This window comes from Camelus ferus, chromosome 13 (assembly GCF_009834535.1).
Source record: "Camelus ferus isolate YT-003-E chromosome 13, BCGSAC_Cfer_1.0, whole genome shotgun sequence".
NCBI lineage: Eukaryota > Metazoa > Chordata > Mammalia > Artiodactyla > Camelidae > Camelus > Camelus ferus.
In genome coordinates this window covers 8,293,520-8,318,378 of record NC_045708.1, presented here as the reverse complement: position 1 = coordinate 8,318,378, position 24,859 = coordinate 8,293,520, and the positions used below count along the sequence as shown (strand labels likewise).

Genomic DNA, 24,859 nt, shown 5'->3' with positions numbered 1-24,859 from the left:
TCTGCATTAACCACACAAAGATATTCTGAAGATTGAAAGATGTACTATACACATAATACAGTATGTTTTATGTGTGTATGTATACTTACAAAGTAAGTATATAACTTAAGCTCTGTCTACATATTAGCTGTCATTACTATTATTTATTTGTTCATTTATTCCTAGACATTCTTCATGTCCTTCTCAAAGTGAGCCAGACCCTGCCCTGAATTCCTTCTTGAGTTTCCTGTCCAGGTGGCTGGCAAATAAACAGAGGTTAGGACAGAAAGCCACCTAGAAAGTTGTGGGGGCCCAGAGTGGGGGTGACCCAGACCAAGGGCCATGAGGGCTTGTTTCCCTGGAGTTTACTTCGTGACTGAGCGCACACTCTAGCTGCCATCTGCACCCCCTTCACTTTGAGTGCCAACCCTAATATCAGGGCCAGCCCTGCGTGTCCAGAACATGTTCCTCCAGCCCTGGGGGGTCCTTGCCCCCAGCACACAGGGCATTTCAGAGGGGTGTCATGGGTGGGCTGGCAGGTGGCTATCCTGTTCCCTCACTGCAGGCTGCCCCAAGAGGTCCAGGGACACCTGCTCTGGGTCACCAACCTGTGATGGAGACAGCAAGGGTGATGCTTCTAGGCGCTGAGTGAGAAACTGGGAAGTGGTCCTTGGAGGATGGAAAATCCCACCTCCTGATCAGGAGACTGGGAAATCACCTGGTTCCCACACGTTCCTGAGACACGGGCTGTGCCGAGGGCGAGGCTGGCGCAGCGCATAACTTTGACTCTGCAGAGAGGGTCAGCCTCTAAAACTAGCATGAAAATTTATTCTGTCCCTTACAAGTCTTGTCTGGGAGCAGTTTTGAGGGCTCTCTGATCCATAAGAGAGAGCCACAGGCCAGGATGGGGTGTCATCCAATGGAAACAGGAGCAAACAGTTCTCCATGGATGTCCCCTACACACCTCAGACCCAGAGGGTCGCAGTGACTCGTTACCTCCAACAGCTCCCGATCCCAGTGAATGGCACGGCCACCACCCAGGCATGGAGATCTTCCTGGGGTCTCACCTTCCATCCCAACTCCACCAACTGGACTCCAAGACGTGGGTGACAGCCAAGCCAACAGAAAAGCAAACCCTCTGTCTACTGACTCTATACAAGGTATTTCATACAGAAGAAAGGGTTGTAAAGATGTTAGAGAAATTAAAAGAACAATTAGGGGAAAGGGAGACAACTCTGAGATTAGCAACTTCAAAAAGCCGCCACCACCTCTGAGGCTGGAGGTGATGTTACCAAAGCCAGGACCGGGGCATGTGTGGGTATCTGGAACCGAGGAGGAGACAGAGCCACTGTTAGAGACACCGCGTGAAGCAGAGAGGAGGGAAATATCCTGGCTTCTCCCTTCCAACCTCCAATCTCTCGCCAGTGTCTCCCATTGGCCAAACCTAAGACAGGAGCCATTTAGCAAAGGAACCTGGGAACTGTAGTTTGTAGGGGTCCACCCACTGCAGTGGGAGAGGGGGACGATGGCTGGGCCTGGAGCTGAGAGCACAGGCAGATAACAGACAAGGGTCTAAGGAGAAAAATCTCACTCCCCATTAAGCTTGCTTTGGGGACCCGTCCTTTCCCAGGCTCTGCGCGAAATCCTGGGCAGGTTCTGCAGATTTTCCAGGCACACTCAGGCAAGAAACAACCCTCTGGTTTCTCAGATAAGAGTCCAGTCTTGCCCTGGGAACACAATAGAACTCCAATCTCTCATCTAGGGTGGAGCCTCTCCCCTTCAAGCGGACCCAGGCTGGAACCTGCTTTGGAAGGGGAGGACCTGGTGACTCCTCTCTTGACTCTGCCGGGTATGGTTGGGGAGAGGGTTTTGGGAGAAAGGGGCACAGTGTTCCACAGCAGCTACAATTGTCACCCCCCACCACCACCGTGGGGCCTCTGGGAGGCAGCTTCTGGCTCATTCTCTCTCAGGGCACTTTGGCAGGTGTCTGGGAAACTTTCTTGCTGATTCCTAAGACCGTGGCTTCCCAGCGCCAAGGATGCCTGAGCCTCCTGCTGGCCACAGCTTACCATATCTGCTTTGTCTCCTCCAAAAGTGGTGGTCTTCCAGGCTTCTCCTGTCAAGGGATTCCCACCCACACCCCCATAGGAAGAAGCACTGTGTGTCAGAGGAGGCCCAAGGCTGGCATCCTCCGTGGAGTCCACGGTTGCCCTTTGCCCTTTCAGAGCTGGACTCTGCAACCCACCTGCTTGGCCCGAGGAACGGGGAAGCACCTCACCTCTCGCCCGAGAGGCAGCAGAGGGCGCTCAGCACCATGGCGACTCCTTTCCCCAAATCCTTTGTCCTGTCTTCTCCAGCCCGACATCTTATTTAGGCCAGGGGTGGGCCATGCCAAATTCTGGCTGAGCTATTTGACGTTCAGTCTCTTAGCATGATCTGTGTAGGTGGCCCCAGACTCTCTCTTCAAGATGGCTTTGATCTTAGAACTCACCGTATTCTACTTGCTCTTGGGGAATCAGCGATCGCGTATCCCAGTCTGGATCGCCTGGCCTCTCTCCACCTGCCCCACAGCCCAGCCCTGGCTTTAGCCTTGGCCAGTTTCTCATTTGTGATGCTCCGATGGCCTCCAAACTGGTCTCCTGGCCTGCAGGCTCTGTCCCTCTAATCTGTTCTCCATGGTGTGGCCAGGGCCAGTTCTCAAAAGCATAAGGCAGTCATATTATTCCCCCTTGGCCAGTAGTTCTCAACCAAGGCATGACTTTGCCCCTTCCTCCAAAGGACATTTGGTGATGCCTGGAGAGATTCTGGGTTGTCACAGTTGCAGGGGGCAAATTCTACTGGCATCTTGTGGCTAAAGAACAGAGATGCTGCTAAATATCCTACTATGCACAGCACAGTGCCCACCAGAGAGTTATCCAGCCCAAAATGTTGATGGTGCTGAAGCTGAGAATCCACGTCCCCACCCAATGGCTCCCTGCAGCCTGCAGAATAGAGCTCAGCCTCCTCAGCGAGATGCTAGAGGCCTTCCTGTCCCGGCCCAGCCTGCCTGCCAGGCAGATCTCCTGCACAATGATCCCCACCTCCACACTCTCACCGCCCTGGACCCCCTGAAGAATCTTGAGGTCCCTCCTCCATGCCTGTGTCCACACAGGTCCCCCTACCCGGGACGTCTTTCCCTCCTGTTTGCTCAAGAATCACCTACTTGTCCTTCAAGTCAAAGCCCAGCTCTCTCTCCTGGGTAAAACTTGCTCTTAACCACACCCCACCAACCGAAGCAGGGGTGGGGACGTCCACAGACCTTCAGCATAATACTCACCTCCGCATGGTTGGTCGCTTACACGTTCCTCTCTTCTCTTAGTAATTGTGATACTAGCGGTTATTGGAAAGACCTCTAGATGAGATGACTTACAGGTGTTGTCTTGCAACACAGAGGTCAAGCTTATATGGCCAGTAAGGGGTACTTACTCTATCCCTTTGTCTCCTCCAAGAGTGGTGGTCCTCCAGGCTTCTCCTGCCGGGGGCTTCCCACTGCCCTCTCCATAGGAAGGAAGCACTGCGGGTCAGAGATGACCCAAGGCTGGCTTCCTCCCTGGAGTCCACAGTTGCCCTTTGCCCTGCACCTGTAGCAGCCCGGCTCACACCCACACACCCTGTCTTGCTCCAGCTCTGCCACATCAGGCCCATCTCCCCACTGGCTCCAGCTCACATCATGACCTTTATGTAGCACCTACTGTGTGCCAGCCCTGGGGTTCTGGGTGCCTACTAGCTCACCAGCAGATGAGACTGTCCCTTCAGTCTTGTGGTCCCTAAACTCCTGCGATATCAAGCAAAGGGATACAAACACATAGCCAAGGAGCTCAGCTCAGCTGACTGCCTCTCACTGCTGGACTGTGTGGTCCTCAAGAGCAGAGGAACTCTGTCATGGTCCCCTCTGTTTCCCTTGTGACCAGGTGATACCCAGAGTGGGGGCTCAGTAAAGTTGTAGTGACTGCACACAGGATGAGTGTCTGCAGGAGGCAAGAAAGGGGTGAAGAAGTGAGTGAAGTGAATGAATGAGTGAGTGAATGTCAGGGTCAAGGCCCGGGCAAACAGTCCAGCCCAGTTTCCCAGGTCTTCCAGGCCGTGCATCTCTTAGGCCCCTAGCCCCACAGCACAGAGAAAATCCACCTGCTCCTTGGTCATGAGTACCAGGCAGGCAGGCAGGCAGGACCATGGCCCTCTGGTCCCCAACTCAGGGGCTGCATGAACGGTATCTCAACCCTCAGCCTGGGGGCCTCTGGAGCCTTTCCTCACTCACTTCCCAGAGCAGTGCATGGTCCTCAGAGAGCCCCCGCCACTTCGCGCACACCACCCCCGAAAGCGGGTGCCCGTGCTTTGCAGGCTGGTGCAGAGGAAGGCTCAGCCACAGCAGGCATCGTACACAAGAACAGCCAGGCTGCTTATCAATATTTACTGAACACCTTCTATGTGCTGGGTGTTGTAGCAGACCATTTGGAGGAATGGCTCTCCAACTTCAGCCAGCACTGGAATCATCTGGAAGGCTTGTTAAACATGCAGATTCCTGGGCCTCCCTCCCATGTCTGTTGAGGGCCTGACAATCTAGCTTTTTAATGAGCCCCCAGGTGGCTGATGGACGTCCTTTGGGAAACGCTGTGCAGACGGTCGAGCTGCTACAGGTGCAGTGGATGAGGGTGGTTTGGGAGGCATAGCCGTGGTTGTGCTGGGAAGGGCGGTTTACGTGCTGGGGGAGGGTTCAGAACCGGCCAGAAAACCTCGTGAACTGGCCAGTGGGATCCTGTCTTGCGGGCGCTGTAGGGGCAGTAGGACCCCCTCCCCAACCCCACCGCTCCTGGCCCACAGTCAGGGCCAGCAGCCTGCCACCACCTTACCACCTGCTTATCTCAGCGCCCAGAGTGCGCTGGGCCAGCCCCTTGATGACTCATGTCCGAAAGTCACGAACAGGAAGTAGCACTCGGTGTGAGCCTCAGCCCTGCAACTGCCTCCTTCATCTGACCCTCCCACCTGCCCTCTCCCTCCCCAGGGTCACATCTTGGGCTGAGCTGACCATACCAAGCTGGTGGCTGGGGGCGCTGGATCAAGCAATACTCCCCAGCTCCCGTCGCCAGTCCCCATTTCCTTCCAAAGAAGAGATGGGCAGCTCTCCCTCCCCCTAATCCCAAAAGAAGACCCCAGGCAATTTGGGGAAGGGAGCCTAGAGATTCTCCGGGTCTCCCTGGGTCCCCCTACTTCCTGCCCCACCAAACCCTTCGCGTTCTGGGTTGCCTCTTTCCAGGAACCAATCCCCAAACCTTCTGAAGACCCTCGGTTTCTAGGCCCAGCAAGTGGGGCCAGCTCAGACTCAGAGGAATTCCCAGCCCAGCCCCCTCCCCGCATGAGGGCCAGTGCCCTCATCTGTAACAGGCGGTGGGTGGATTCGATTAAGGGAGGCAGGGTTTAGCCTAAACGCCAACTCCGCTTGGTGACGGCTGCCTAGGGCTTAGTGTTGAAAAGGGTTCTGAGTCTGCATGAGGGCTCTACCAGGAAGGGTGCTTGACCAAATAGCCAGGCGTGCCCTGGGTGGGAAGGGGGCAGGCACAGCGGATCACCTGGCCTCTGTGATCTCTGGGGTAGGTCCAAGTACCCCTCTGTCCTGACCTTCAAGGATTCTGACTTCCATGTGATGTGGGGGAATGGGGATGGAGCTGGACTGGGCTTCATTCTAAACTTCTGCCTTTAAGAGTACAGAAGGGATGTGCCTGTCCTGCAGGAATGGTGGTCCTTCATACCAGGCAGGACCTTTCATGGTGGGTAGTCCTTCCTTTCATCCTCCTGGCAAATCATGCTGCTGCATTTTACAGCCATCTGTCTTTTCACCTTACATTGTCTTTATTTCGACTTTAAAATTAAAATAGAATTCGAAGCATAATATAAGAAACACCCATATTCCCACTTCCCAGCATTGACCAGTATTAGCCTGGGCTTCCCTCCTTCCTCTCTCCTCGCCTGTCCTCTGTCTTCCCAGCGGGTCGTGAACATGCCAAGCACCAGGATCATCCTGACTCCAGACACCCACATGACTCACCCCTCACTCCAGTCCAGTCTGCTCAGGCGTCACCTCCCCAGAGAGGCTTCTCTGACCCTCCTAACTAAGGTTACTTTTCTTCATAGCAGTATCATTTCTCTATTTGTTTGTCTTTCTCTCCCATTGTGGCAGGAACCTTGTTCTCCGCTCAGTCCCCATCATCTAAAAAACCCCATGGGCATCGATTCGATTTTTTTTTAATGGTAAGTTCTCAGTAAATATTTGTTAAATTTTTCATTTTAGAATTAAATTCCAAAGAAAGAATTCTCTTTCTTCCCAAAGGCAACTATTACTCTTGAGTTTACCCGAGTTTCTCTCAAATCCATTTCCTACCTTTACATATAAGAGAACAGAAGGGGGTATTATTATCCACGTGCTTCTGTGTTTATATAAATATACCAGGCAGGCTCTTCTGCCCCTGGGTTTCCACCCTGCCCCCCACCCCTCATCCCTGCGCCCGGACTCCCCGCCCCGCTGCTGAGTTTCTGAGAAGTTTCCGTGTTGTTGAGCTGAGACCCGGTGCTGCCCCGCACGCCTGCCCCGCGCTGTTTACCTGCTGCCCTGGGAACTGAAGGCCAGGTGTTTGCACTCTGGCCCCGCCGCGCGTTCTGGCACCTGTCTCCCGAAGCACAGGATTGAGGGTTTCCCTAGGTCGTAAACCTAGAAAGTAGAAGCCAGGCCGTGGGGGTTACACATTTTCATTTTCGCTAGGTCCTGCCAAATCCCTCTCCCAAGGGGCTGTACCCGTTTACACTCCCACCAGCAGCATGTGAGACTCCCTCCCGTGTGCCCACATCTGCAACGATGTTTGATCTTGTCAGCGGGTTTCTTTTTATAGCCCGTTGTATTTTCAAAGGGCTTTCAATTCTCCTAGTGTGTTTCAGACTCACCACGGCCCTGCAGATACTCCTTTTTTTTGAGGGATGAGATCCCCGCCCCAATGCCGTCCCCCGACTCCCAGCCCCCCTCCACCCCCTTCCCCTCAGTCCATCTGCCCACCCCGCCTCCACTCTCCCAGCAGCCACCGCTCTCCAAACCCCTCTCTCACTGTCTCTCCTTCACACCCTGGAGGAGCCTAGGAGTAACTGGTCCCACTTTCCAGTTAAAAACTCGAAGACAAGGAATGGCTGCCTTCTATCTGGCTCTCCTCAGACGCACTTTGGGCTCAGTTTCCCTGTCTCTCCTTGAGTTCTTCACCCCATTACAAACTGGGCCACTCTCACAGGGGCAGGAACCTGCCCTCCTCACCCAGCCCTTCCTCCAGACCCTCCCCCTTTGGGTAAGTGATTCCTAGGTGATTTATAATTTGGTGGCTGGTGTGAACGGAATCTTTTTTGCATAACTTCTCTCACCCTTCTTGTTTTGGACCTCAGGTACAGCGGGTTCAGTGAATCATACTCCTCACATCTTGCCTGGCCAGCCTCCTCTCTTGCTTCTTTTTTCCCCCAATCCCTGCTCCCTTTCCTTTCCCACCCAATGCCTGTGTCCAGTGAAGCACATGGTGCTGTCTGTGGGTGTTTGAATTCCTCTGAAGTGGGACGGCTGGATCTTGGAGTCTTTGTGTACCTAACTATTTCACCAACATTGCTAGAAGATTCTCCAGGATGGCCACACCAGCCACACTCCTTCCCAGCAGCAGGGTCAAAAGGTTCCCTTTTCTTTATCCTCTCCCCCAAACTCACCATTGGCCAACATTCTGATTTTGGCCAGTTTGTTGGGTATGCAGTGGAACACACCGTTGTCTCATTTGCATTTCTCTGAATATTCGTGGGTTGCAGCACCTCTTCATTACTTAGTCATTTGGGTTTCCCCTTCTCTGAACTGCCTATTCATATCCTTTGACCATATTTCTATTATTTCCTGTCTTTTTCTTGAAGCTTTGCAATAATTCCTTGTATATTTGAGATATTAATTCTTTGTCATTTTTAGACATCACAAACACTTCTCTGTTCTGTCATTGGTCTGGTATCCTGGTTTCTAGTGTCCTTTGTTGATTTGGAAAAAAATTTTTTTAATTTTAATGTAATCAAATCCATAATTTTTTTTTTTTTTTTTTTTTTTGCCATTTGGATCTTAGTCAAAAGGTCCTTTCTTACAGTGGGATGTAAAAATATTTTCCTCTATTTTCTTTCATTAGTTTTATGATTTTACATCGCATGTCAAGGTCTTTAACTGGATTATGTGGGGTGTGTAAGATCTAAAGGCCCAGTTTCACTTTTCTCCATGGAGTGAGACAGTCTTTCCTACTCCATTGGCGGAACAGCCCATCCTTTAATCACTGATCATAATTACATGGGTCTGTCACTGACGAATCATCCTGTTCCATTGATCTTCTTGTTCCTGGGCTAGTCCCACGTGTTGTATTAGCAGAGATTTGGCAAATGTTTAGTGCCTGGTAAAGAGTCTCTTTTGCTCCTTTTTTGGGGGGGGGGCGTTTGTCTTTTTTATTGAAGTGTAGTTGATTTACAATACTACTTTCAGGTGTACAGCAAAGCGATTCAGTTATACATATACATACTTTTTTTTCAGATTCTTTTCCATTACAGCTTATTAAAAGAAATTAAATATAGTTCCCTGTGCTATACAGTAGATCCTTGTGTATCTATTTTATATCTAGTAATGTGTATCTGTTAATCACAAACTCCTAATTTATCCCCTCCTTTGCTCTTTTTCTAAGTTGACTTAATCATACATGGTTCTTTATTCTTCCATCCACATTTTTAGAATACATCTGTCAAGTTCCTCAAATTCTAGCTCTGATTCTAGTTGAGATTGCACTGAACTGACAGGTGAATGAATTGGGGAGAGAACTGACATCATTGCAGTGTTAATTTCTCCCATCATCAACCTGGTTTACCCTTCATTTATTCAGAGCTTCTTCTGTGGCTTTTAACAAGTTTTATTTTTTGCTCTGGGTATTTGAGTGTGGCAGGGTGAAAGCTGTCAGCACTTCTCCCTAACTAGCCACCTCTACGCCTGGGCAATAACTCCAAGCAGGCTGAATGGCAGGAACCATCAGTCACATTATAGATGATTTTCAGCAGTTCATCCGAGTCCACACAGCCAGCAGAATGTGGACACACTCATTAAAATCTGAAGTCTGTTTCCTAAAAGATTTGCCAGATCCCAAGGCAGCAGCCTCTTGTGTTAAGTTGCACCATGAATCATAAAGAGGTTCCACTTCACAGATGGAGAATTGAGGTTCTTCATGTGCTCTGAACGCAAGGCTCTCCCCAGGGCTGGTCCTTAAGGAGAGGTGCAATTACCAAGCCCATCTCACCCCCTCGCTAGTAGCGCATGCCTACTCGAAATCAGTGGCCTCACCTCTTCAGATAAGCCTAGTCAGGAGGCCAAGGCCATACCTGTCACATCTTTGTGGACCTTCCTAGGGAAAACAGCTTTCCTGAACCTGTCCTCACCTCACCTTTCCCAAAGGTTTCCTCCAAAGCACCTCCCTGAAGGGCTCCCACTTGGCCCCGTAGGATGCTCGGGCATAAACAATCTCACACTGAAATCTGATGCCTTCCTGTTCCTGATGCTGTGCCATCCTTCGAGGTTTCGCTTCAGCTCTTTCTCTTTCTTGAAGCCCTCCAGGATCTCTCCAGCCCACAGGGGTCTCGTGCCCTCTCTACATGGGGTCTGTCATTAGAGAAAAAGCACTACAATGAGCTAAACCAGAGATTCTCAAAGATTTTTTGGCCATAAAACTATATTTAAATGGAATATTAGATGGAATGATGACTTCGTTCTCTCTGAGTGCCTGGCTGTGTATTCCAGCTTTACTACTCATTGGCTGTGTGACCTTGGACAGGTCACTACACCTCTCTGAGCCCTCAGTTTCCTGATCTATAGAATGGTAATAATAACGATACCTACCTCCCAAGGTTGATGTGAAGAGGAAATGCTATGACACATGACAAGTACCTGGTACACAGTAAGCACTCAATAATGATGGCCATTAGGATGGAAATCCAGTTTGCAAAACAGATCCAAGGGTTGCTGCTTCAGCTGAAGAGGGTTAGGGAAGGTTTGCTCCCCACTAGCTTGGCTCACTCCTGAGTTACATCCCCAGAATCCTAAAATCCCATGGTCTGGATCAGTGATCCAGAATCCATAAAATAATGGGAATAATCTAAAATCTATAATAGGCAAAGGTGATGCCCTAATACAGCACAGACATTGAGAAGGAGTGGGTCTCATATGTAAAAGTCCTCTAGAATTTCCATTCAGAATCACCAGAAGTAGGGGCAGGGGTGAGAACAGCTCAGTGGTCGGGCACGTGCTTGGCATGCAGGAGGTCCCAGGTTCAATCCCCAGTACCTCCATTAAAAAATAATACCAAGAAATAAACCTAATTACCTCCTCCCCACCAAACAAACAAACAAAAAATGGGTACAGCTCAGTGGTGAAGCACATGCTTAGCATGCACGAGGTCCTGGGTTCAAGCTCCAGCACCTCCACTTTAAAAATAATAATAATTTTTTAAAAAATTTTTAAAAGACTCCCCAGAAGCAAATCCCCTCAGTGGGGCCGCTGCAGAGCTGGGGTTCACGCTGACAGTCCAAGTTACGGATTTCTGACAATTTGTAACTGTAGGACAGAAATGATTTTAGCAGTGTGAGTTGGGCCGGGAACACATACTGATAGCAAAGATAACCGTAAAGTAGGAGGTTTTATCTTATTCATAAATCAAGATAATTCTTACAATTATTTAGAAGGAGGAAAGACACCAAAGTGTTTGAAGTGGTTATAACGGGTGAGGGGATCATGCATAATTTTTATTATTTTCCCTATGCTTTTTTTCTGGTTTTTATTCATTTTTTTTCTCAAAAATTACACTTACCTCTCTACATATAAAGGTTTCTAGTTTTTGTTTTAATTTCAAAACATCAGCAACCTGGATGCTAGTCCTGATGGCCACTGATGCTCTATCTATGTGACCTCGGGCCCATCTCTCCTCTCCAGGCCTCAGTTTCCCTGTCTGTACTCAGAGAGAGGAGGGCTGCCTGGGGCTCTGAAATCTGGGGGTGCACATCACATCAGCCCCACCCCACATCCACTTGCTGCCTCGCGCCTGACCCACCTGCCCCAATCGGCCTTCAGCAACACGGAGAGAACGTTTTTTCCTCATTAGTGAGAACGTGGCTCAGAGTAGGAGTTACCAGGAGCAAGGAGCAAGGAGGGAGTGACAGGGCCGGGGGACAGTTCCCTGCCAGGCTGGACGTGGGGTGGCTCTGGGCCCTTTTCCCTGACACGAAACCCAGCCCTCCCTTTGGGAAAAGCAACTCAGGGAACCCTGCTCATCAGTCACACCGATGTCACTGACCTCATTTCCCCCAAGTTTTCCCTTCCCCCGTTCGAAAGGAAGAAGAAGTAAGTAATTTTCCCCTGCTGCAATTTCCCAATCTTCACTCCTTCGAATATTTACGAGCACTTGTCTACTGGCCAGAGCTGGGCAGGGCTGGGTAGAGGTGACTCAGTGAGGACACAACGCCTGCAGAAACTTGGGGACTGGAGGACAGAGGGACCCTGGCTGAGCAGCCCGGGGGCTTCTTGAAATAGGTGACAGTGGCTTGGCCACCTCTAGTTCATCTCTTAGGTGAAGTTTGACAACAGGACCTCATTTCCCAGGAAGTGAGGGGAACCAGAACCCTGCATATCTTCCCCCAAACCCCCATCATCCTGCTGTCCTACCAACTCCACACACAATTGTTGAGCATCTACTGTGTTCCAGGCGGAATTCTCCTGCCCCTTCGCTCACAGTTCATTGAGACCGTGCTCCTGCCACATGCCCAGGTGAGGATCCCAGAAACCTTTAGTTCCTAGGAATGAATAGTGGCATTTCAAGCTCCAAGAAGTCATCGATTTTGCCATCACCTAGACCTGGGTTCAAGTCCTAGCTCAGGACATTTCCTAGCATGTGACCTTGAACTTGGAGAAATCACTTCATCTCCCTGAGCCCCCATTTCTCATCTACAGAATGGGGGGAATAAGCTGCCTACAGGGATGCTATAAGTATCAGGGTTTGGGAGTCCAAAGTGCCTGGAACATAGTAGGTGCTCAGCAAAGGTAGACTCAGAACTTGATGGTGGCTGTGTAGTCTGCCTCCCCAGCACGGAACCCTGGGTCTCCCCCGGTGCAGGGGAAGGTTTCCCTGTGAAGTTCCCGAAGTGGTCAGCCTCCCTCTTCCCCTTCGCACAAGGAAACCCCCATGGGGCCCCAATTCCACTGCAGTTCCCAAACTCTCCTGAGACTCTTGTAACTCCCCACCAACCGCCTAGCCCAGCCCTTCCACCCTCCCTTCCAGCTCCTGCAGGATCATTTCTGCCTAGGAAGCCGTTTCCATCACCTCACCCTTTTCTTCCCCAGAGACCTAGAGATCCAAATGCAGACTCACACACACACTCTCATTTTTGACACCACGATCACAGCTACTCACTTCCCCCGGCATGTTCCAAACTTCTCCAGCCTTCCAGACTTCTGTCCAGCGTGTGCCAGATCCCCGGATCCCGCCTGCACACGTGAGCCACACTAAGCGCAGTACGCACCACTGAACTTTCTGTCTTTATAGCAGTTACCGCAGCCTAAGGCATCTCTTGTGCTCTTTACTGTTCCTCTCCCCAAGGGTAGGGCTGTGTCCCCACACCCAGCAGCACATTCAGTTTGAGCTTAATGAATATTTATTTAACAAATGAATGAGTTTAAGCCTTGCAACTTCTCTTAGGTACTCTTATTCAACCCAATTTACAGAGGAGAAAGTGGAGGCCCACCCTCTGGGCTAGATGCCATGCAGTGGGCCCTGGAACCCCACGCTTACCTCCATCACAGCAATGATCACGCCCTCAGCCATGGCCTGACTTCAGGCCCGCCTCCCCACTTGGGCTCTGTGTTCCTTAGCGCAGTTCCTAACACATAGTAGGTGCTTTCTACAGATTTCTTGAGTGCTTGAGTGACTAGAGGAAGGGCTGAGAGAATGAATGCATGAACAAATTTATCTTTTCATACAGAAATATTTTTTTGTTAAGGGAGGGTATAGCTCAGTGGTAGAGTGCCTGCTTAGCACACATGACGTCCTGGGTTCAATTCCTAGGACCTCCAGCAAGAGATAAATAAATAAACCTAATTACCTCCCCCTTCAAATAAACAAACAAACAAACAAACAAATAAAACAAAAGACTAAATGTTCTATTTTCTTTTAAAAAAATTTAAAAAAACAAAAAGAAATATTTTTTGTGAGGGATCTGGAACTAGGCCTCAACTCGCTTCATAGTCAGAGCTGTGGGAACTTGGAGGACATAGAGGTCCTGGTCCAGGGTAGTCCTGGAAGGCTTCTGGGAGGAGGAGAAAGTTGAGGATAGAGGTTTGGGAGTTGGGGCACTGAGTAGAGATTTCATGGTGGAGATGTGTCCTCATTTGGTGGCTTGAGGGGACACAGTTGGGTTTCAGAGGGGTTTTGGATACAGGGCCTGTGGCAGGTAGCAGGCCATGCCTGGGAGGGCCAGATTGGCTGACTTGAGCCTAAATGAAAGTACTGGGGAACTAGCGAAGTTTCCGTGACAGAATGGCCTGGTCAGAGTTGGACTTTGGAACAGAGCAGTAAACAGGAACCAGGAGGCAGATTCCATTCCCTGTACATTTACTGAGCCCCGTGGATGCCTGGACAATATTCTGCAGGGCCTGGGACTGCAGCATTGGATCCACGGCACAGTGATGACCCCAGCCTGAACTACAATGGAACAGCATGGCCAAGTGGTTGAGAACTCGGACTCCAGCCAGATAGCTGGGGTTTGAACCCTGGCTGTACCACTGAGCAGCTGTGTGACCTTGGGCAAGAGACTTAACCACTCCGTGTCTTGGTTTTCTCACCTGTAACATAGGACTAATCATACCAACCACTTCCTAGGGCATTGTGAGGTTTAAATGAAATAGCACAAAAAGCCTCAATAATTGACCTCTTATTGTCTTTCTAACTGATGTGTGACTTCCTGGATGGCAGGGATGGAACTGCCTAAATCTCTTTTGTCAGAGCCCAGCTCACAGGGACACTGGGCTCTCGAGGGAACTTCTGATCAATGCACCTGGCCCAGGGGACCCATCTTGAGAGTCTCCCAGTGTTCACCGGGGGTCTTCCACCTGAAGCGAGGAGCCCTCCCTCCCTCAATGCCTGCCAAGATGTGGGTATTTCCTGACTGAAGTGTCATTTCAGTGAAAAACAATGTCCCTGTTACAGCCTCTTGTTGCATAATCTGCCCACAGTTCTCTGTGACTTCCTGACCGGGCTCTGTGAAGCCCTGGCTGGGGGGGCCCCTTCCTGCCCCGAAAGGTGCCAGACCCTGTGCCCCTTCTCAGGGGAGGCCCAATAGGACCTCTCGCAGCCTCAGTTTCCCCGTCTGGAAGTGTAGGGCGTTGGGGCTGAATATTTTCAAAAGCCTTAAATGTCTTTAAATCAGACAGATTCTGGCCTTACCTTATTCTGATTGCATGGATCCCTGAATGTATAGGTCAGCCCCATGGTCCAGAGCTCACAGTCTGGAGACAAACTTGGATTTGGTTATTTAGCTTTCTTGAGCAGCTCTGGGAACAACAGCGGGGAAATTTTAGGGAGGATGAAGGGAGGCATTATGGGAAGTGTTAAGCACGTGCCTGGCATATTGTAAGATCTCAAATTCTTTGACACGCCTGTTGAGGGGTGGAGTTTGCGTCCCTCCCCTTGAATCTGGGCTCTCTGACTGCTTGACCAATAGTATGTGACAAAAGTGGTGCTGGGACCATTTCTGGGCCCAGATTTTAAGAGCCTGGCTGTTTTCATTTCCCCAGGAGTTGTTTGCTCTAGGAACCCCACCACCACGCTGTGAGGAAGCCCAAGCTGTTCCAGGAGGGCCTACAGAGAGAAACCCACAGCCAGCACCTGCTCACAGCCGTCTCCAAAGCATGTTCTCCAGTGTCAGGGGTCCTGGGTGAGCCGGGGTGCACTTTCCTGCCGAGCCCAGGCCAGACTGCAGACTTGTGAGCAAAATAAACACCCAGTGCTATTATAAGTGCTGTTTTGACATAGCAAGAGATTCATGACATAGCAAGAGAGAACCAGGATCGTTAAGGTCAGTTACCAACCATTCAGCGTTTTGGAAAAATGGCGAACAACAACCTTGCCTATAATTATGGTCTCCGTGAAGCTGGGTGGCGAGGTATGTAAAGTGCTTTGGCATTGAGTAAATCCCCACAGACCGTTTCCCTGCCGCTCATGCAGGATGAGCTACAGAACTTTTGTGACCCAGAGGAAAATGAAAACGTGGGGCCCCTTGTTCAAAAATGATTATTCATTTTTCAGGCAGCGACAGCAGAGCATTTAACCAAGCACAGGTCCTTCTAAGTATGGAACCCTCTGGGACTGTACAGGCCACGTGCAAAGCTGTTCCCCTACAATATTCTTGTCTGATGATGGGAACTCCTTTGGTTCTTGCAACCTTCCTTACAAATAAGAACTCAACTCTCTTACTGCAGTTACTTTTATTAGAACACCAATTTTTTTAAAGGAAAAAAGAAAAGGAAGAATGAAAATGCACAAGCAATCTGCTCACTTGGACTAAAGAGTGGTTCCCAGCATCCCAGTCCCCACATCTAGCCAGCGCTATCTCCACCCTAGAGCTCCAAGCTGGGACCTTGGGCAGAGGTTTACCACCATGCGGTTGAGTTTTCCCATCTGTAAAATAGGGTGGCTTGTTCTTGATCTGTCTTTCTTCCAGGGATCTTGGGATGGGGCAGAGAGTCAAGTGCAAGGAGTTACTGAGAATGTGGCAGGCAGGACAATTGCACAGCACTCTGGCAGATTCTCTGTCCTGCTGTCCTCCCAGCCCTGTGTCTCCCCAACCTCAGAATCAGAACACCTTTAAGGAAAGCAGCTTCCAGAAATAAGACTGTGACTGGGTTAATTCTGTGTCCTTTCTGCCTGGTCACAGGAGGCAGAAAGCCACTTGATCTCAGGCAGGTTTACCTAGCCTCTTGCATCTGTCCCTGCCTCCCCATAAAAAGAGGAATAAAATTGGCCTCCTTCCTAAAGGAAACTTTGTTCAGAGGACATAATACCAGGCACTAATTCTGATGTAAACAACCCCAACCACAGAGGCGGCACGGCCGGCCAGGAGGGCTCAGTGGGGGAATTCTAAATCACAGAGTTCAACTCCAGCTCTGGTTCTTCCTCACTGTGTGACAGTGGGTTGATTGCTTTACCTCTCTGAGCCTCAATTCATAAAAGGGAGCGCTGATACTCAGCCTATTTACCTCTCAGTTATTATTATGAAGCCCAAATATGTAAGGAATATAGAAAGGCAATCTTTAAAGCTCATGAAACGCTGCATATAATGATATCATTTACTGAATAGGAAATATGCCCATCTCCAGGCCAACCTCTACCTGTCTTACTGCTGAGCCTTACAACCATCTTGGAAGATAATTATTATGTCCATTTTGCAGATTAGGAAACCGAAGGTGAAAGCATTTGAGGGTTTGTCTTGAGGCCGTGTAGCTGAGAACTGCTTTGGGCTGGAGGTTGAACCCTGATGGGCCCATTCCTTCCCCTCCATCAGAAGCTGCAGTAATAAAATGGGATGCAGGCAGGTGCTGGAGGGCTAAGGAGAAAAGGGCAGATCTCGATGCTAAAAGGACGCACTCCCCACACCAAAACACAAACAAACGCCTCCAGCCTCCCCAGGATCTTTTGGTTTGGTTTTTACTCTCCTGGAAGACACCCAAAGAAAGGGGAACCTGGACTGACTGCCTCCTCACCCCTGCGGTGACATCAGCCGGGGGCCCAGGGCTGCGATGTTAACCAGGAATATAGTCCTAGCTTTCTGCCCTTTCTGAGAAAACACACCCAATTGCCTCCTGGCTGCCAGCAACTGCTGCCTCTTTCCCTGACTTCCCTCTGAAGTAGGTTAAAACAAACTTCGCTGCCCCTGGGTTGCCTTTCACGCCCATTACTGAAAGAATACCAGGATGTTTATTGTTCTAATAGGAAGAACATAGAGATAAACGTAGACTGATGTTCTTACAATATTTACAATAAAATCCAAGCGCCTTACAATGGTCCAGCAGGCCCTCCATGTGTAATCTGGCCCCGCTGGCCACCTTACTCACTTCCCTCTCCTGTCCGCCCTGATCACTATGTTTCTACCAGGCAACGAGCTTCCTGAACCTCAGGGCCGGGAGCATTCCCACCTCGGGGTCTTTGCCATTTCCTTGCCTTCTTGGGATGCTCACAGGTCCCCATCTCGCCCACCTGTCAAGTCACTCAGGTGGAGCGCAAAGGACACCTCCTCTAAGAAGCCGTCCCTGACCACCTGGCTAGAGTTGGCCCGCCCTCTGGACTCTGTGCCACAGTCCCCTGACTGGGGCTTCTCATAGCACAGAGCATGATCTGACTCGGGAAGGGCCTTGTTCACGGATCCAGTTAAGCAGTCCTGGGACAGGGGGCAGGAGCCCACGGGGAGCTCGCCAGCTTCTCCTTAGGCCCCTTCAAGGAGCTGCCCTAAAGCTTGTGCTAGTCTCACCCTGGCTTCCAGCCAAGGACATTGACACATTAGAGTTATTTCTCGGGCCCTGCCTGTGAATCCCTCCCTCCACCCATCCTGACCCCGGCATCTCCCACCCTGCACTTCTCCAGCTGTTATGCCTTAGAGGACACGGAAAATCAAGGAAGCGGGTGGAAGGAGAGAAGGCACCCAAGAACCTGTGGCCAGAGAGCCGCTTCTCATCTCTGCACAGGTTTTCATTTCTGTTCAGCCCAACAAATCAGGTCCCAGGGACCGTGGGACAGAGACGATGCAGGAGATGCCGTACGGGGTCTTTAGGCTCTCAAGGCTGGGGACGGATGGAGACGGAGAAGGATGCTCTGGAGATTCAGGCTCTTGTTCCATCTTAGGGACTGGCCCTGGCCTTAGAGATTCTAAAAACTAGCGTAGTTTACAATCTACAAGCCTGCCTTGGGAAACAATGGATTTTCTTTGAATGCAATAGCTCCTGTAGTGATACGGGAAAAATGAATGTGGGGCAAGAGGAGGGCTGTGTCCCAGGTCTCGGTTGAGCCCCTGGGACGTGCCCCACCAAGCGTGGGTCCTTGGCTTCGTGCAAGAAAGAATTCAAGAGCGAGCCGCAGCTGAGTAAAGGTAGATTTATTTAGAGAGATACATACTGCATAGAGTGCAGGCTGTTTCAGAAGGCGAGAGAAAGGCCACGAGGTTTGGGGGCTGGGTGCTCAGGTTAAAGTAAAAATAGGTACACATTCCACAGAGTGCGGGCCGTCTCTGAAGACGAGGGAGCCAGTGAGGCCACGAGGCATGGTGTTGCCAGTTTTTATGGGCTCAGTAGCTTCACATGCTAGCAAGTGGGAGGACTATCCCAACTACCCTGGGGAAGGGGCTGGGGTTCCCAGGAATTGGGCCACTGCCCACTCTTTGACCTTTTACGGTCAGCCTTGAAGCTGTCTTGGTGCCTGTGGGAGTGTCATTCACCATGTTAATATATTACAATAAGCGTATAATGAAACTCAAGGTTTACTGGGAGTCAAATCTCCCACTGTCTTGAGCCTCAAGACCTACTAGGGGTTGAATCTTCCACCAGTCTGGTATTAATTGCTGTGTCATTCCTTGAATGGCTGTACCCTGCCCCCTTCCCTCCTGTCTCAGTAGGACACTAGTCACTTACTGTCACTCCCCAACGGCAACTGTTCAGGAAAAGCGGTGTGCACATGTGGGCAGGTTCCTTACAGCCTGGGAACTGCTACCCTGGGCAGCAGGGGCCTTGTCTGTCTGCCCACCTGGACATCAGAACGGCCAGAGGTTCCTCATCACTGGTCAGGGCAGGGGAATTTGCCCTGGCTTTCAGATCGATCACATGACAAGCAGTGGCTGGTTCAACAGCCAGGCTGACTAAGAGGTCTGGGCAGGGGCTGGAGTCCTGGGGGTGGGGTGGGTGAGGTCTGACTCTGGCCCTCAGTCTCCTTCCTCCACCCTCCAGGGGAGCCACAGTCAGAGGGGGCTCCAGGCTAGCTGCCTGTGGTGAGGAGCAGGCCCCAACCTGCCTCTGAGTTGTGGCCAGGTAGGCAGGCCGGCTCCTCCCAGCTCTGGCTGGTCGCCTGAGGTTCACATTTACCCCTCAGGCCTCTCCCTGACCTCTAAGGCTGGGGCATGCACGCTGCTACTTTGTGACTCCCTTTCCCCAAGCGGTGGGGCTGCTCCACCCAGCCCAGAGGGAGGAGGCCATGCAGAGACTCGGGATTCCTCCTGCCAATACCCACAGGCAGCCTCAGCACCAAACGCTTTATCCTGAGGACCCTCAAAGGGTGGGCCTGGGACCAGGCAGCAGGAGTTACACAAAGGGAGTGTCTCCATCCGGCAGTGGGATGGGCTGTCCCAGTAGATAGAGGGCTTCTAGTCTCCAGAGGCTGGCAGCCTAGAGGTGAAGGGGGATCCCCTATCCTGGGGGCAGAGCGATTGCTTGGACCCTTCTGTTCAGTGGTTCTCAGATACTCCCAATCTCAGGGAGAATTTCCTGAGCCTTATGATTGGTGTTTAAGGGACCTGATGAATTTTTAAAGGATCAAAGTTCTGTGAAGGTCCCTTGGCCGAAAGAATACTTCATTCCATTAACCACGTGTCAATATCCTCAAGTCACAGAGGACAGCCGAGCCCCTACACTGTCCTTGCCCAGGGCATTTTGGCAAATATGGTCCATCCCACATAAACTTCAGGTGCTGATGTAAACCGGCTCCCAGAGTGTCCAGCCTCTCTCCAACTTTCCCCAAAACATCTGAGTTGTTTCAGAAACTACCCTTGTAATTCCTGACCCAGCCTCAACTTCCTCCCGAGAGCAGTGGGCTGGTGAGGAAATGGCAGCTTTCTGGGGCCTGGCTTCCAGCGGGTAATTCCAGCAGCCTCTGGGCTGCCTGCAACTCCGTGCCCGAGACGTGTCATGGCCACTTATTTCCAAAGCCACTTGTTGACATGAGTCTGAAAGCCGAAGCGCAAAAGTCCTGCAGTCCAAATTGAACTGCTAAAGGCTTTCTTTTCTGGCAGACCGTCCACGTGAAACCATCCACATCCCAGTCATGGGGGCTGAGTGGTTGGAGCCAGAGGCAGGGCCTGGTGCCACCAGGATCTGTGCACATGGCCGACCTAGGGAGATCTTCATTGCCCAAGACAGAGGGCATGGTGCCCACAGGGCAAGCCAGGACCCAAGAAGAGCCCCTGGTTCCCCTTCTCCAAGAGGGCAGGAAGCCCCTAGGCAAAGCAGAGCAGGCCCTTCTCCGGGCAACAGCTGGCCGGGCAGGTCTCCGACCAGAGAGGGGCACCACTGCTGTTGAGGGTCTGCAGATATCTGGGTCCTGAGATGCCTCCTGCGGCAGGGACAGTGACGTGGTCCTCCGCCCTGGGCCCACCATGGAGGCTACAGAGCAGAGAACTGGCAGCCCCAGGAGGGTCCCAGCAGCCCGGGCAGGGCTGGAAGCCAGACTGGGGGCTCACGTCCGCACAAAGCAGTGCTGCAGCTGCGGCCAGGACGCGGCAGACGGACGACACCCCATCTCTTGACTTTCCTTTTGACTCAGGAGAAACAACCGCAGGCGCTGGCTCAGTGCCCACAGGGGCCACATTCACAGTAACTGGGGGCAGCTGGCGGGCATCACTCCTGAGGCCACGGCGACAGGAAGAGACACAGGGGTACGTGCCTCGCAGCCTCCCCTCCGCCCTATGTGTGTGTGTCTGACACCCACGGTTCCAGGGCATCTCCTTGGCAGCAGCACAAGGCAGGGGGCCCAGTTCCTGCCAACTGTCTGTTGCCCCGACAACCACTGCCATTCAGACGCAGCCCCCTGGGTGTCTCTACTGCGCGGGCCCGGGCTCCCCTGGGGTCTGGGTCAGGGGGCAGCCGGGTGAGGATGCAGGTACAAACCACCAGAACCTCCTGCCTTAACAGGCTGGGCCTACTGCTGGATGCTGGAACCAGTTCAGGCCAGACGGGCCTCTGCCACCAGCTTGGTGCCCCCAGCACCACCCTGGCCTCCCAGAGGCACCCAGCTGCCTTCTCTGCCCCAGCCCAGGCCAAGCCTCATTTCCCAGAGTCGGTCGTGGGCAAGGGGTCTTCCTTTCCTTCCTCCTCCACTGAGAACATGACGTCCCCGCAGCTGCCCAGAGGTGGTTCTGTCTCCTGCTCGGGGTAGTGGGGGGCATAGTCCACTTCCAGACCCTCCTCAAACTCAGACCCCGCCGGCCCCACCAGGCCCTGGCCCTCGGGCACTTCGGTCTTCACCGTCCCCACGATCACGGTGTCAGCCTTCATGATGTAGATGTTTTCTGCAAGGCAGAAGGGTGGGGGAGGTGAGGAGACCAGAGCCCCAGCTGGATGGAAGCAAGGAGGCTGAGGAGGGGCCGAGTCCCAGCACCACCACTTCTGCTGTGTGACCTCAGGCAGATGACACAACCTCTCTGATACACAGTAAGCCTTGCCAACTTCACAGGTGTCCTGAGGCTCAAAGGAGATAAAACAGCTAGGAACTGTGTGCTGAGGAGTTAAGGAGCTGCCCACTTATTGTAATGTTCATGATTCTCTCTACCCTTCTGCAGGGCCGGGGCAGGGACAGAGAGAACAGCATCGGGAGAGAACTCGGGGAATGACACCGACACCAACAGCACCGGGGAGCACTCGGAGTTCAGCCTGTGCTGGACGCCGTTCCAGACACTTCCCACACGTTAGCTCCTGAATCCTCGCATCACTTCTGCCAGGTAGATAGTCTGTTCTTATCCCCACTTACCGATAAAGAACCTGAAGCCCAGAGACGTTAAATGACCTGCCCAACGTCACCAGGTAGTTAGCAGAAATCCCCAAAGAAACTCCCACCCCACCCGGCCAGCCTCTCCACTCCTGTCCACGTGCCTAAGGCAGAAACCCGGGGCACACCTTGTCCCGGTGTGCCTGGGATGGTCCCGGTTTTAGTAGTGGAAGCTCCGCATCCCAGGATCTCTTCAGTCCAGGAAAACCCAGACAGTCGGTCACACCCTACAGAAACCACAGCCCTGCCCTGTTAATAGTCACCAGCAGCCGGTGATTTGGACAGGTTGCAGGGGCCAGTATATCTCGGTGTTTACTGCCAGTCTCCTGCCTGTGCCTGCGGGGCATGCAGGAGGACCGTTTGTACGTACTGCTTGGATGAGTACCCAGCCCAGCCCATCAGAGGCCTGATCCCCTGTGGTCCTCTGACACCTGCTGCCAGGCTTGAGGGAGCTAAGTCACCTGCCCAAGAAGCTGGGAAGTGGGGAGCCTGGCCTTCACCTGGGTCAGCTGATTCCAAACACCAGCAGCCCAGCGTCTGATGACCTTGGGCTCAGGGCAGAGTCCCAGCTCCCAGCAGCTCAGCCCTGGGTCTCTCTCCGGAGTCTGAATGGGGAAGCTCAAGAAGGAACTTAAGAACTAGGGTGGGGCAAGGAACTCAGGATCCCTGTACCCTCAACCCCATTGCATAATGCCAGCTCTTCTGTTTTGGTTTTTAATACCTCCAGGAAAGAGAGAAGTGTTCAAAACAGAAGTGAGGACTAGAGAGAGGGCTACCAGCTTGAAACTGTGGGCCGGGTGCCCCCCGACACCAAAAAAGAAAACAGGGACTCAGGCCCCACCACCCCTCCATCAAGGCCTGCAGGGCCCTTGACCAGAGGGTCTGGCAGAAGATGGGAGCCAGAGGTGGTGAGGGAGAGGGGACTCCAGGAGGTGAGAGAGAGCACAGAGGAGGCCAGACAGGGCTACAGGGGATGACAGACAGACAGATGGACAGAAGTAGGGTGTGAGAGAAGCAGAGTGAGTTTGTCCAGGAAGAAGAGGCCAAAGCTGGGGGCCAGACTCTCACCCCCTCAGAGTCCTCGGGTCCTGATTCCTGGGGCTCTGTCCCCCATCACAGGGCTACCTTCTCCCCATTTGGGAGGGGGAGGGCCTTCCAGAAGTTGCTTGGACTTCCTGCCCCATCCAGGGCTCCAGAATCCAAGAAAGTTGTCTTGGTGGGGAGGGGTCATGAAGGTGAGGGGAAGGGGCTCCCCCGCCTGGTGCCCAGGGCTAGGGGGTGAAGCATAACTGGAGTTTGGTCCCCTTGGGAGCTGGACAAAGGGCCGCTCCTCTGGGGAGGTGTCCGGAGGACGAAGGGCTCAGTCTCTTCAGTGTCCCAAGAGAAGCTTCAAGGCCTTCCCTCCCCACCACCTTGCTCACCAGCGAGGCTTAAGTACAGGCCACGCTGCCCAAGCCCGCCCTGGCCCACCTGGGAGCCTGGTGCCTCCCTCCCCCCTCCCCCCCAGACACTCCCAGGGCCACACCCCTGCACTTCCAGGCACTGCACTCAGCATGGACTCAAATGTTCAAATTAGGACTTCTTAGGAAATTGGTAGCAATGCCTTTGGCAGTATTTCCCAAAATACATTCTTTGCAAATAAACTTGCTGAAAGCTACAATTCCAAAAGTCTCAGTTTGATGGGACAGACTCTGCCCTGAAGAGTTCTATCCACCGACACCTACCCCAGAAATGTGGAAGACAAACACAGATGCCTCTCTGGTACTATCTCAGTGATGGTCAGCCCTCCAGAGAAGGCAGAGATGGAGTCACCAAGGCCCTGCCCCCTGGAGCTCACAGCCAGGTGAGGGGGGCGGGGGGAGGGCTACAGACACAATCACACTGCTGGGTCCTGAGGACTCTAGGTGGGAAGACCCGGGGTCTGGGGGAGCACAGAAGCGGGGCATCTCCTAGACAGGAGATGGAGAGGGCAGGGAAGGCTTCCTAGAGGAGGAGGCAAATAAGAAGGGTCCTCAAGACATCAGGAATTAACTAGTTTCAAAGGCGTGGGCTGTTTCAGGTGAGGAAGCAACTCCCACGGAGAAGCTTAGCTGTGAGAGAAGGCTCCGTGAATTAGGAGGCTGCCAGGGAACGGGAGGAGCAGCCCTGTAGGGCTGGGAAGCAGGGGAGTCTGGTGGGGAGCAGGCAGCTTGTCACAGCCTTGAATGCCAGCATAAGAAGCCTGGAATTCATCCTGAAAGTAACAGGGACCCCCTGGAAGATTTCAAGCGGGGCTGTAATAGGGACAGGTCTGCATTTTGGGAGAAACACAGACTGTAGCAGGAAGGAGAAAAGTGGGAGAGGAGGCAGGGAGGCCCATGGGTCCCAGTTGGAGAGTGACTGTGGTTCGGGGGCGCGGGCCTCCGGGCCCCACAGCGGGGTGGTGGTGTGGACGAAGCAGGGCTTTCGGAGCCCGTCGACATGGGGGTGAGTCTCTGCTCTGCTACTTGGTAGCTGTAGCTGTATGACTGGGGAAAACCACCTCTCCCCTCTGACCTCTGTTTCCCCAATTGTAAAAAGGAGGGAAGGAAGCCATCCTCAGAATGTGTCAAGAGGTGACATGCGCAGCGCCCCAGTGTGTCAGCCAAGCGGCAGCTCTGCTGTCCCTGGCATCTCCCTCCTGTTCCCCTCAGAGGGGCTCTTCATGGGGGCTGGAGTGGGGTTCACTGCCCCTCTAATAACAGCAGGCACCGGGCAGAGGGAGCCCCCAGCCACCAAGACAACTTAAGGTGCGTCACTTCACCAATTCTCACAGCGGCCCTGTGACATCAGAACTATTGCTATTCTAGGCGGAGGGTGTAGCTCAGTGGTAGAGCGCATACTTAGCATGCACGAGGTCCTGGGTTCCATCCCCAGTACCTCCATTAAAAGATACATGAATAAGTAAAATTAATTACCCCCCCTTACAAAAAAAAAAACTTCTAAAAAACGACTGCTCT

At 52.3% G+C, this 24,859-nt stretch overlaps 1 protein-coding gene across 3 annotated transcripts in view; it reads right to left on the bottom strand.

Annotated features, from left to right (window-relative positions):
• Window positions 1-18,244: 18,244 nt before the first annotated feature.
• Window positions 18,245-24,859, bottom strand: part of TNFRSF8 (TNF receptor superfamily member 8) — a 63,887-nt gene continuing 57,272 nt past the window's right edge. For all 3 annotated transcript variants that reach the window (XM_032495219.1, XM_032495220.1, XM_006192464.3), the window contains one exon: window positions 18,245-21,405. In XM_032495219.1, coding sequence (XP_032351110.1) covers window positions 21,161-21,405 — 245 coding nt within the window. In that variant the 3' untranslated portion in view covers window positions 18,245-21,160. The remainder of the gene's footprint in view (window positions 21,406-24,859) is intronic.